The sequence below is a fragment of the Manduca sexta genome, chromosome 24 (assembly GCF_014839805.1).
Source record: "Manduca sexta isolate Smith_Timp_Sample1 chromosome 24, JHU_Msex_v1.0, whole genome shotgun sequence".
NCBI classification, from domain to species: domain Eukaryota; kingdom Metazoa; phylum Arthropoda; class Insecta; order Lepidoptera; family Sphingidae; genus Manduca; species Manduca sexta.
The window spans coordinates 397,859-411,051 of NC_051138.1; the positions used below are offsets into that span (position 1 = coordinate 397,859).

At 40.4% G+C, this 13,193-nt stretch overlaps 1 protein-coding gene across 1 annotated transcript in view; it reads right to left on the minus strand.

The window, feature by feature from the left end:
* Positions 1-13,193, minus strand: part of LOC115440471 — a 60,050-nt gene that overhangs the window by 39,381 nt on the left and 7,476 nt on the right. The window contains exons 4-9 of the mRNA XM_037442375.1: positions 12,608-12,756; positions 12,079-12,224; positions 8,129-8,289; positions 6,372-6,458; positions 3,298-5,582; positions 1,931-2,202 (exon numbers count right to left, since the gene is read on the minus strand). Of these exons, the coding sequence (XP_037298272.1) occupies positions 1,931-2,202; positions 3,298-5,582; positions 6,372-6,458; positions 8,129-8,289; positions 12,079-12,224; positions 12,608-12,756 (3,100 nt within the window). The remainder of the gene's footprint in view (positions 1-1,930; positions 2,203-3,297; positions 5,583-6,371; positions 6,459-8,128; positions 8,290-12,078; positions 12,225-12,607; positions 12,757-13,193) is intronic.

A 13,193-nucleotide genomic window follows, 5' to 3' on the forward strand; every position in this document is an offset into this window, starting at 1 on the left:
ATTTCAATATTAAATATTCGCGATAATATAAGAAATCATTATTTCGGTTTTTAGTTTTAAAGCTCCAGATAGTTTATTGGATCTACCAAAAATCATAAATTACACAATTATCGTATTTATACGGACATAACATATTAGATAACATTGTTACTTTTTCGTCAGACAAAATATCGTAATCGGGATCCAAACGTATCAATAATACTTGTGACTTGTATACTTAATACCTAATGTGTATAGAATTCACAGACAATTAATCGTAAAATAGTGAAACTAACAAAACGAAGAGGATGAAAAGCGGAAAACCATGAAATAATATTTAATTCAAAAGCAAATCATTGCAACAATTAATATAACAGAATAAATATAATCAAAACTGACTACATTGAGACAAACCTATCAACAGCGGCTCGTGGTTCATGTGCAAAGTTACCGAAGTATTAATATAGTTAATAATTTTTGACAGCAGGAAATTATTTGTAATATTTTTCGCGTTAGTCATATCTAATTAATCTCCAAATAACGATGGTTGGTTTGTCTGAGAAACTAGAGATTCACATATTAAACCCAAATATATTGTTTTTACACTCACCAGATTCAGATATCGCCAACGCAGGAATTTAATAATTCAGAATCAAAATGTAAGCTGTCCCATTTTCTCTAACAAACACTCACTTTCTAATCATCCGCTGTTTATTTCAATGTTGTTTTTAATATATTTCACGAGCGACACACTTCATTTAAATAATAAAAAAACAAAGCGTCACACAAACTGGATTCACTTTTTAACACAAACAATAGAAAAAATGCGAAATAACGTGTTCCTCTCTCACGTGGACGACTAGCGCCGAGCCCAGAGTTCCGCGTTATGACTATTTTGTGGTTTGTTATATTAGGCGTGTATTGATTGTGGTAAACATTGGTTCCGTAGCCATTTATTTTTTATTTTTTTTATTTTTATATACAAATAAAATTTAAAATCTGTCGATAGACATCATCGATTAAAAACCTGTAAGTATATAATTAACTACTTGATATAGATCTATTTCGAGTGTTTGATCTAGAGGGGTTCAATATTAACTAATAATTAGTTAGTAGAATCGCTAAAGTCTTTTTGATTAATCAACATAAAGAAGTGGAACGTAAACCCCGAAGATTGGTTGAACCTGAACAATTTCCAAAAATTCTAATGGTGTGAAAATGTTTATTTATATTTCAACTGGCTTCATTCACAAATATTATAGGCATTTCAATAATATTTACTATAGTGTCCGCTTAATTTTTTGTTCACCAATCACTTGCATTATAAAAACAAACAAGTGCGTTGATTCCTAATGAATAGACTCAGGCGCGGCGCGGCGTGCCACACGAAACGCGACCTTACGACGTTTTTATCCGAGACAACGGGACCCGAGGTGATTATAGCGTCCATTAACGATATGCATAGCCCAAAACCAGTCCGCGAGGCTACACTGACGCGGACCACGGAATAAACCATAAAATAAAAACAAATCATACTAGATACGATACTTTGGAAATAAAAAGAGTACGTGTATGTTTACACAAATAAATGACAGATATCCATTTCTACTTAAAAGTCTCTGTGCATTTAATCGGGATAAAATCTAAATAAAAGGTAATATTTTTTTTTACTGATTAAGATTACGACGTAATGAATTTTAATATATTCAGTCAGTGGTTCAGTTAGAAACAGGGAACAGGTACACAGTTAGAGTTACTTTAGTATTTATCGACAAAAAAATTCTCGCTGTGTAAGTAGTTTCCTGAGAAAAAAGTAAACTATATAATATGTGTTTTTAAGGATCTAAAATGATCTCCATACCGAATTGAATCTAAATCGGTTTGGTAGTTGACAGACGCGGCGACAGTGTTGGTGGTGGTATGTATACACGTGCGGGTCGCGGGCAGTTACCTTGGCGTGCGCGAGGCGCGGCATGACGTGCGTGCGGCTGGGCTGCGCCGTGGCCACGCGGATCAGCGCCTCGCACAGCGCGCGCACGTGCGCGCCGCCCGCGCCGCCAGCACCGCCCGCACCGCCCGCACCGCCAGTACCGCCCGCACCGCCAGCACCGCCCGCACCGCCAGTGCCGCCCGCACCGCCCGTACCGCCACTACCGCCAGCCAGCGACAGTGCACGACGGATCACGCCACACGATGCCTCCTTCGATGATGAGCACGTCACGTCTGAACATCAATACCTCTTTTACACCCAGACACAGTATTAAGATTTTGAGGACTAACAACGGTTTATGAGGAGACTTAATCTATTCTAGAAATAACCTACACGGAAATAAAGAAAAAGTTGCATTCTCGTAACGAACTTGTTTGAAGTTTGGGGTTATTATGTTATCTTAATTGAATCAAAACGACACTGGCTGCTGTGTTAGTACTTAAGCCAAACGTTCTCATTTTAAAGAAAACATATAAGCGACAAAAAATCAACACAACCAATCCTAATATTAACGCGCGGCCAACAGCGTGATAATGTGACGCAGGGCTGATACGCGTACAAGTACTCGTTGTGGTAGTATCTGACGATGTGTAATCAATAACTAAGCAAGGGCCTTGCAAATCTGTCACGTTGTAAAACAAAATCAACTTACGTTACACAAAACACCACCTTAAGAATTAAATCACATGGCACAGAATAATTTACGTTATAACAGGGTGTATGGTTTCCGCTCTCAAGCGTTACATATCAACTTACAAATGTATTTTAGATTACATAAAATATTATATAACTTCTGCAGAAGATACTTGTATGTGTTTACTGTGTTTTCTAAAATTGAAACACTTTAATTGTAATTGAACTGTAACCAGTGAATTACTAAGTATTATAATATTCTAAATCAAGTAAGGAATCAAGTATCAGATATACCAATAGGATCGCCCTTTATCACATTACCGAACCTATTATACTTGGCGAAAAGTGGGTGACCTGGTTGCATTTATGCCTACCCCTTTGAGGATAAACGCGTGATGTGTATGTTTTAGTCAAGTACATACGTAGCCGAGCCGTGGGCACTGACTGTGGGGCTAATCCACAAGTTTAAAGTCGCTCAAGATGGTATGGAAAAAGCTATGCTCGGAGTCTCTCCGAAGGACAAAATTTGGAACGAAGTGATACGTCAGAGAAGCAAGTTGACCGACATAGCTCTGAAAGTTAGTAGATTGAAGTGGCAATGGGCTGGCGACATATAGCCGGGCTTATGTAAAAAAACGTAAAGCTTCTTGTTTTGACATTCGATTGGACATAAAAGAATCTGAAATAGTACTCACCAGCGACAGCAAACTGCACGGTGAGCAGCGCCTCGACGATCTTAATGAGCAGCCGCACGTCCCTGGCGCCGGAGTCGGCGGCCACGGAGTGCAGCGCCAGCTTCAGCAGCGCGTAGCTGTCCACCAACACCGCCTCGCGCGACACGTACTCGCGGAACATGGGGCTGTACAGGCACAGGCTCGCACACGTCTTCCAGAACGTCCAGATGTTCTTCAGGCTCTCTGTATAGTCGCACGTGTCGGCGCTGTCTTCTTCTGCTTTCGAGTTAGCCATCACCTTGCTCTCGCTCGGCGTGAGCCCCAGCACCGCCCTCTCTTTACTCACGTCGCACAACTCCGCGAACTTGTCGCTCGGTATCCTCGCTTTGTATATGTTATAGAACTTTTCAGTCACGTTTTTCAATGATTTGAACAGCATCTGCACAGACGGCAGCGTGCTCATCTCCCTGAAGTACGTCATTTCAGAGTTCTCCTTCATCAATTTAAACACCTCCACGATGATCGCTATCTCCAATATTGAGCAACATTGGTTCGAAAATTCTGAGAGCGACACCAACTCTAGCACATAACTAAGTCCACCTTTTTGTATGAATTGTTCGGCAAAGGACACCGTGTTTAATAAACTGGCGAATATATTTAAACATGAAACCGTGACGAAGTACGCGGATTCCTCTAAGCGTATGATGTACCGGTGCTTGGCGACGATGAACGTGGGGTATATGACACTGAACAGCAACTCGTATTTCATCTCGGTGCGACACTTCGGCGTGACTCGCAGCAGGTGGCTGACAGTCGCGTGCAGCACGTTGTTATGGTTATCCAGCTGTAGTAACGAGTTGTAGTGGATGAGGAAGGACCACACGCTCTTCCTCTCCATCGGGGTCACATTCAAAGGACAGTACTTCTTGCTGTAGTCTCTTCTATCATCAGGTTCGCAAATCGAACAAGGAAGCTGATCAGTAACTTTTGGTATAAGAATACTTGCCCCTAAATCTCCGTAAACAGTGTGCTCCAGTACCTGGAGGCATAACGAGGCGACACCGTTGTGCGTCAACATGAGCCTTACGATGCTCTCCATAAGGATCCCTTGCGAGAAACAACAGCACACCCCATAGTTCAACATCACTCGTAGTATTTTATTTCTGAGCACGCTGTGGGCGGACACTTCCTCGTCGATCAGCAGAGAGGTTAAGGTCCCGTATAGAACAGACACGCAGCAAGCGGAGGACATGGGCAGGCCGGAGGTGGCCTCGCCCAGGATGTCGTGGTGGTGGTGCATGCCGGCCGCCACGCGCTGCCTGCACACCTTGTGCCTGGAGCGCGGACACGCCGCCGAGTGGATCACTTCGGTTCTCACTCTCTTCATCCCGTTGATCAATTTTCCCACCGATTCTATCAATTTCTTAATTAAGGTGATAGTCTCTTCCTCATCCGGCACCGGTATTCTGATCATTAGTTCTATACACTCCTTCAAGAGTCCACCTTTGAGACAATCTCCGTATAGCTTGAATTGTTCAGTGAACTCCCGCAGTTTGTCCACGCCGCGGCACTGCATCAGTAGGCAATGGAAGAACGCTGTGATAGAGTAAGCGATGCCGAACACGAATTTAAGTAGATTCTCTGATTCAGTCTTTTCAATATCTCTGGCGCGGTTTTTGTTGCATTTTGATATGACATCTTCAAGTATTCTAAGTAACATAGGCAGTATACCGTTATTGATAAGTTTCGCACATAAATCGGAGTGGATTAGAACCTTGTCCAAGGACACTATGAGCAGCTCCGTCAAGGCTACTTTGATTCTGGACACATCTTGGTTATGAACTTCTGAACTAAATTGCAGGGAACAGAGGTTCCGTAAAGAGAAATTGATGCACTGCACGGATATCTGCGAGCCCTCGGAGCCGGACAAACTGCTCTCAGCCTTGCACAGCTCCTGCAGTAGATCCGTTATTATCAAAGTAAATTCGAACGTAGTGATCTCAGAATTGATGATTTCTCTGTGTTTATCGTTCATATAATCATCAGCTTTGGGTTTAGTTTTCTTTGGCGTGTAATACGGGTCGCTGTAGTAGGAGTCCGGGTATTCGTTGGAGGAGCGCACGGGAGAGTTGAAGTACTCGAAGTCGTCGACAGGCGAGCACACTTTGATGGCGAGGGAGCGGTTCAGTATCTGCAGGTCGTCGTTGGAGTCGGCCGACTCGGACGACTGCGAGGGATCCTTTATCAATTTCCTCTTTACTTTGCTGTCGGTTGAGTCGAATTTTATCAGGCTCGTGTGGCGCGACCTGAGAGACAAAAACGGTGTTTCATAATCTAAGGCGTATTGCGGAAATAACAAACAATAACTCCTAAAACTTCTTATGAAAAGCGAATTGAAAAAAAAAGTATGTTTTAGAATATTTTCGAATAAAATTATTTAATAAATATAAAATAATAATATTTCATTATATATTAAATTAAATAATTCTGATAAATATCTGTATACTTGTATGAAATGATTAATAACATATTTGAAATATCAGTCATTGTCTATCAATTGAATAAGGGAATCCCAGTTCATTAACAACTACCGACATCGAATAGATTGGTTTGTGATGTGACGACGCAACGTCTGGAGTGGGCTACACAGTATAGCTTACACTAGAACAATACACATAATGTTCTTACACAAAGACTTTCTATGTATCAAATGTTATCGTACTAACTTATACATATTATCATTTTAATCTTATAAACGCGAATGCTTGTGAAAACGTTTGGATATTTGAGAGAAGCAAACACAAAATCGGATTAACAGACATAGAGGAAACTTGGTACTTATATAGACCATGTCTCGGAGGAACGTACGGGCTATATTTTATCCCAGTTACGAGTCCGTAAAAAAAATATCATAACATTTATCGAATATAGATATAGTAGTGGCTTTTTACGGATAGCGGCTTAGATTGATATAAAAAGACCATAGTCTAGTATTAGTAGTAAAGACGCTTCATGCGGTCGAAGTCGCGAACAACAACTTTTTTTTTTGATTTCTCGAACAAAGTACCTACAAGTGATGAATAATTTAGACTCACCGGGCAGTAACGGAGCCCTTCTCGGAGGACGCGGCGGAGCTCACCTTGCCGCCGAGCGCGCCGCTCGGCTTCTGCTTCGACCAGATCCTGGAACAAATCCAATACACTATAGTGTACTTGGAAAATGTGGCGTTTGGTCGAGCGTACTTATCGAAATGACATACGACACATGTTTTTAGGGACCGCGGTAAATAGGGGCAATTTTTTGGAATTGAAGCCTCTACGGAGCGAAGGGTGGTTTAATAGGACGCGCGGTTGAGTTCACATTCAAAAGAGATTCAATTTCATCTATAAAATATGTGACTCTTAGTAACATGTAAGTATTTAATATTTTCAGTATTATTAATGTAAAAGGGTTCTGGACAGATATCCATTGGCGGAAGAAATGTAAACTAAATTAAACTCTAACAAAATATAATAAAGTTTAATAACTACGATTCAATTGTGTGATGTTATGGGAGCAATCTATTCGATTTCCTGACTTTATGTGAACAGTGTAATGTTATGCCACGGCCACGCAATGTAAGTATGTAAAACTTTGATCAATAGAGTCACGTATAGATGTGCAAATCTTTATTTTTTCGTGTCGCTGAAGGGCAGATAAGGTCGGTAGTGGGTACTGCGGGTTATCGCGCGTCGCCGCGTTATTTACAATGTTACGTTTGACGTAAACATTTAAACCCAACGCGCATTGATGTCCGAACACATGAACCGTTCCTTATCTTAAAGACGACTATATGCATAAAAAATAGGAATACGTCATGACGCGTATTGATACTCGATGTATGATAGAAAATCAAAGTGATGTGAAGACCTCCTCCATAGTGTTAAATATTTAACATTAAAAGTTATAGTGTTAAAATTATTAATCACTAGCATTTGACATTCAATTAAATGCTCATGAGCTCGCAAAGGTAAAGTGAAGAGGACAATTTATATTCCAACTCCACCTAGTTCTATTTTATGACACGTTGCTTAGTAATATCTGTGCTACTGACGCTGACTTACAAGAGGTTCAGTTATGACGGCAGACTATTCTTGTAGTAAATGATCTATCATAGCTCTATAAATTGTATTACTGAGACCAATTTCACATCCGCTATGCACGGCGATAGCGTGGTTCGGTGTGCGCCGACCCGTTCACGAGTGGACACATGTGCTTTACGACCGGAGCGGGATGAAAGGTTGCCCTCTCGACTCAACTCTCAACTCGTCAGTGTAGCTATAAATAACAACATCACCCTGCAGTTTTCTTTACATTATGTGTTTTTCGCGAATTTATTTTTTAACACTCCTTGCGTGTTTGTTTTAAGTTATTTTTTCATAAGGTCGACACACGTGTAAGGTTTACGAATGATATTTCGCCCATAAACATAATAGATTTCTATATACTTAAATGATAAGTACTTAATATTTTGTGCTTGAACTGTATAACCTTCCTTCGGGGAAATAGATTTACCTTATCAGAGTTATTATAGAGGGCTAAACGATTTTTTAACGATAAAAATAATAGCGGATTTCCAGTAAAATTCGATCGTAACTTACAATTAAAAATTGTGAAGATCGTTTTTACTTAACTTAATTCTATATTTGATGTACCTACCTTTCATAACGATAACTTCGCTTGTACGTGCTCAATTTTGTATCGTTTGCGTAGGGATAAGATAAATTATTTAGAAAGTGAATATCTGGATTACACCGGACTTACTATCATTACATAGCAATCACATTGCCGCGCAAGTATTAACAACACTTACTTGTGTGAGAATAGTTGATGTATCGGTGTGGCGGGGGCCTGCGGTGCGCGTGCGCCGGCCGGCTCGCCCCCCGCGCCCGCCGCGCCCTCCGCGCGAGCCTCGCTCAGCTCGCCGAACAGCCAGATCAGCACCGAGCTCAGCTGCCGGCAGCACGACAGGCCCTGCACACAACACACCACCTGCTTCTTAGCCGAACTAAGCTTAGGATCAAACGCATGAGGCAAATGTCTAAGGACAAACAAACACTTCCGTATTTGAAAATAGAAGTTCAAATTGTTTATGTTGGTTTATCGGTCCAGTCATAATTACAGCATACGGCATTGCTCTAAGATAATACATTGCTTATACACAGTGGCGTTGCGTGGGTTTTTGCCCCAAAAATGAGAGTCTTATTTAGTAATTGAAAATAGTGTCATATAGTGATGTACTTGATACCAAATTTAAATTTGAGGAGGAGTGTTGCAATATAAAGGATATGCAAGAACTTAATTTTTTCAAAGTTTTATTTCAGCCGTTTTGCCGCCCCTAAAAGTACCGAACCACCTTCGTCCCCTTCCCAGAACTACGCTAAGCCGCTGCTTACAGTTACTTAATATGAAATACATAACGATCTCAAATGATACGAACAGTAATCGTACGCCACAACTAACGGGTCCGAATGCAGTTGTGATACAAAATCATAAGATTTGTGGTGGCCGCGAGGAACCTGCGGTCGCGCGTCTGTGGCGAGCTACCTCCAGTTACATGTTTACTGTACTCCGTTAATAATTTATTACTATTGTGATATACTAAATAATATGCGAAATATAACGAGAAATATTGACCACTGTAAACAAAATATGGCAATAGTTCGTTCTAATGCGTAAAGTCCTGATATACTGTCTGCGAGTTCTCCCTAAAATTTCCGATAGCAAGTGAAGTCAGTCTAAACTGTTGGAAGGCTTGACTTTTTCTAATCTGGAAAGCCTGGCCCAAGTGTATAAAACAAACTATAAAAAATAATAAGATTTTGCAACAGTATAATTTATTGGTTCATTACTCCTATAAATATGTCTATGAAGCATCAAGATCCGGTTACTATTATGATAAACAACAAGGAACGACTTATCAGCGTTACCAAGAAACAGAATTTCCACGAAATAAATGAATGCATCCATATTTGAAGACAGACGAAATCAAACTAACTAGACACAGCGCTCCAGTTTTAGTTGGTATCGCAAGGTTCAGTTACACGGTGCGATCTACTGCGCGAGTTGACCAGGTCAGTTACTGCTGTATTACTCGCACGATCATGTTATACCAACACCTTCAATGGCCATGTGACTATGTTGCCTTGCCTTTTAGCAACTACATTATCAGTATGTAGTTAAAATTGTGTCTACGTGACATGTGGATCATCGAAAGATCTGCCTTTATGGCTGTTTACGACTTCGATAAGTGCAACAATGCCCAGTAATGATATTTTGAGTTTTTACTCAACAATTTCCTTCCATTGTTACAAAAACTTCACGGCTGTCTAGCGCCAGTTGTTACTAGCCACTCACCTCACCCTATCCCTCTATTATTTCATGAGTTGAGTGGACAGCGTTCCAGTCAGCTCAGTAACTCGTACTGTGTAATCAGTCATAAGTCAATAGTCGTTGCGCTCTCTTGATTATTTCCTCTGACGTCACGCCATTAATATCAACTACCAATAAGTGAACAATTGCAACAATTATCTCTTCAATACATCACTGTACTACTATAACTACTTAATAATAATAAAGTGCATACTGGCTTTAAATAGATACTTAATTACATTGTTTTCTATAAAACAGTTATTTCCTTCCTAAGTGCTATAAAACAAGGTTAAGAATTATGATTAGCTAGGAAACTTGCAGAAGTCAACTTTCTCGAGTAATTCTAACGGTATTTTTTTAAATCACGGCAAGTAGACCTTTGAAAAATTTTGGAACTTGCAGGACTTGTGGCGAGTCGCGTGTATATAGAATTATTGAAATATAGTCGCTAATGTGAAAACATTTGGAAGTTTATGCCCCATATAATGCTGAGATAACTTGCTAGTGTAAGCTAAGGGTAAGAAGCATCAATATTGAGCTGATAGTCTATAAGAACAAAAACCGATAATGCTATTTCCAGGGCATGCGGAAATTCTAGCCGAGCACCATCTATCATGAATTGGTTGATAGTCATTACATATTTCTGAAACTGGCAGTTAAATACACTAGACATAACACAGATCTCTACCACTATGATATAAGGTCCATCCACATAATACGCATACATAACCCTACAATCATACTTTATGACCAAAACAATCGAGCAGGTTGCCCTTTTATCTCCGTTATTTATACAGCGAACACGTATCGTACGTGATAATGTTAATTAGTATATTTTTATGTAATATAGTTTTTTTACACCCAAATCGACAAACTGCACTCTCTTGTGACCTTTTGTAATCGATGTAGGAAGCTGTTTTTGGTAGTGTGCTTTAATGTGGTTAGCTAGGCGACTGATCAGTGATAAGATTTTTGTTTTATTATAACCGTGACTGTGCCGGAGTTTTGGACTTACGTCTGATTGATATTAAGATTCAAAGTTAGCTGGTGGTGGGATATTTGTATCCTCCTGGATAATGATCCCTGTACATAAGGTGTAAAACCCGCCATAGCGGCCTACGTAAGTATGTCGCGTTCCGGGATCAGCCTGTATATACTCGTTGTCAAGTAGACCGGCAAAATTGTTTCGACGGTCAGGGGCTAATCATATCCCGTCGACATTCTATTGGACTCTTCTCCATTTACTACCAGGCATTTAAAATTGGGCTTTATTGCTTGAATATAAAATTTACTAATAATACAGCTTAAGGTAGTTTTCCTATGCTCGTATTTTAAGATGACCTGATGCTGGGACAAAGTCCTTTTCTTATTAATTTACAAGATAGCCGATGCACTCAACTGTATCGCATTATATTAATCAACATAAATTAATCGTTACATATAACAATCGATATTATATTAATCGAATAATATGATTCTCGTTGGCCTTCAAACTCTGAAATGTTGCTTATCGAGCGACAGACATAATGAATGGAAATCGATATTTTATACAAACGGCGAACACGGGACATGTCGCGTGTTTGTGAATTGTGATTACCTCCCATGACAATAATTAAGAGGGAAAGTGGACTCGGAGGATTTTTGTATAATACTACCTTTTGCTCCCAGCTTCGCTCGCATGAAAAAGCTTATTCAGAGATAAAAGTAACTTGCGTCCTTCCCAGGGTCTGACACTATCTGTATACCAAATTTTATCGAAATTAATTTAACAGTTTTTGAGTTCATCGGGTTCGTACAGACGCGGCGCTAGACTTTGTTTTATAATATTATGTAACTAGGGATTCCCAAATGGCCAAATAAGTTTAGAACATGAGTACGTGCGTATTGTCAGGGTGCGGCGCGATGTTCGCGTCGAATGCACTAAGCTGCGCATACGCACATATTTGTTTATAGATATCGATCGTTTCCGTCGGCGGCGCGGGGTGCCGACCTGCGGCAGATAACCAAATAAGCGATCTGCGCGTACCGCCCTATAGGTACGTACTGTAGTGTATTATGAATAGATACTGAAATGAAATTTGTATTTACCGTGTAAGGAAATATAGATCTTATGATTATTGTACTAAGTAACAAATCGTGAGAAGAATGCGTTAGTTATTATTCCAACATAACACCATTTCTCTCGTGGCATCGCAATTTAATAAATCAATTTTATAGAGGATCTTAACTTAGTAGACAACTAGGTTTTGCGCGCTGCTTTATCCACGTAAAAAGCCTTTCCCACTATAGAAGAACCCGAATCATTGTAGCGATCTATACCGCCATCTCTAGGACAAGAATTTCATATATTTAAAAAATAGAGTATTAAAAAAAATAATGTTTCGTCCTTACCTCGACTCCGAGCGCCCTGAGCAGCACGAGGCAGCGCCACGCGACGCCGCCCAGCAGGTACTTCCGCAGGATCTCCTGCGACGACTGCGCGTTGTTGCGCGTGAACAGGCTCGTCGGCTGGAGTTTCACCTCATCCGGTTTTGATTCTAGTATGGAGGACGGTAGAGTCATACTCTTGTCACTTGAATCATAGGCATTTGATGCAGAAGATCACCAGATTATTATGTCCCGTATTAAGCCTATTATGAAATACGATTTTATTGCCGGAGCGTCGGACAATTTGAAATAATAATCCCGCAAAAACCAGTCAAGATGTCAAATTGTTAGCGAGAGTGATAGTTACAAATATAAATAAGGCGCCTAACCATTTGAATGGGTCATTCTTAGTACAGTCGTAGTACAATTCAGTTCAGTGTAGAACTAGCTATCAAAAATTCCACTTAACTTCAAATGAATTCTTGCAAATACATTAATCGCGGCTTATTATTTAGTTAAGCACCAAAATGTAAAGAAGTTTATACAATCGAACCTGTCTCCTGATCGTGGTTGTTGCGTGCAGAGTATGCGGCGTCGAGTGGCGGCAGCGGCGCGGAGCAGTGCGCCGTGATGGAGGAGGTGACGCGGTGGATGCCGCACAGCAGCTCGCACCCCACCAGCGTCACCACGCCGCTCACTGGACTGACCACACATCACACGTCAACTACAAACCATTTAACTCACCAGGGTACATGTAGACTGATGATATGTTTTAAAACTATTTTCGCGTTTTGTTTTTAGTTTTTTTTTAGAAATGTGGAAGTCTTTGCACCCTTTATGACCACGAGACGGTCTGAAGTCATCTGTTATTTCATTAGTGTCAATTTACGATGTCACTACGTGTGCAAGATTGTGAAGTAATTTTTCGCGCGACCAAAGCCGCGCCGTCACCATGGTGGTAAGACATATGGCGGCTTTCATTGCTAACTCCTTATTAAAATCTCAATATGTAAAAAAATATTACTACACTTTATTTAAAAACAATAATACATTCCTATCATATTCACAAAATAATAATAAAGTCTAAATCTGGAGCACTCGGGCCCGTAGTGTGAGTGACCCTCGCTTCTTCCACAGAC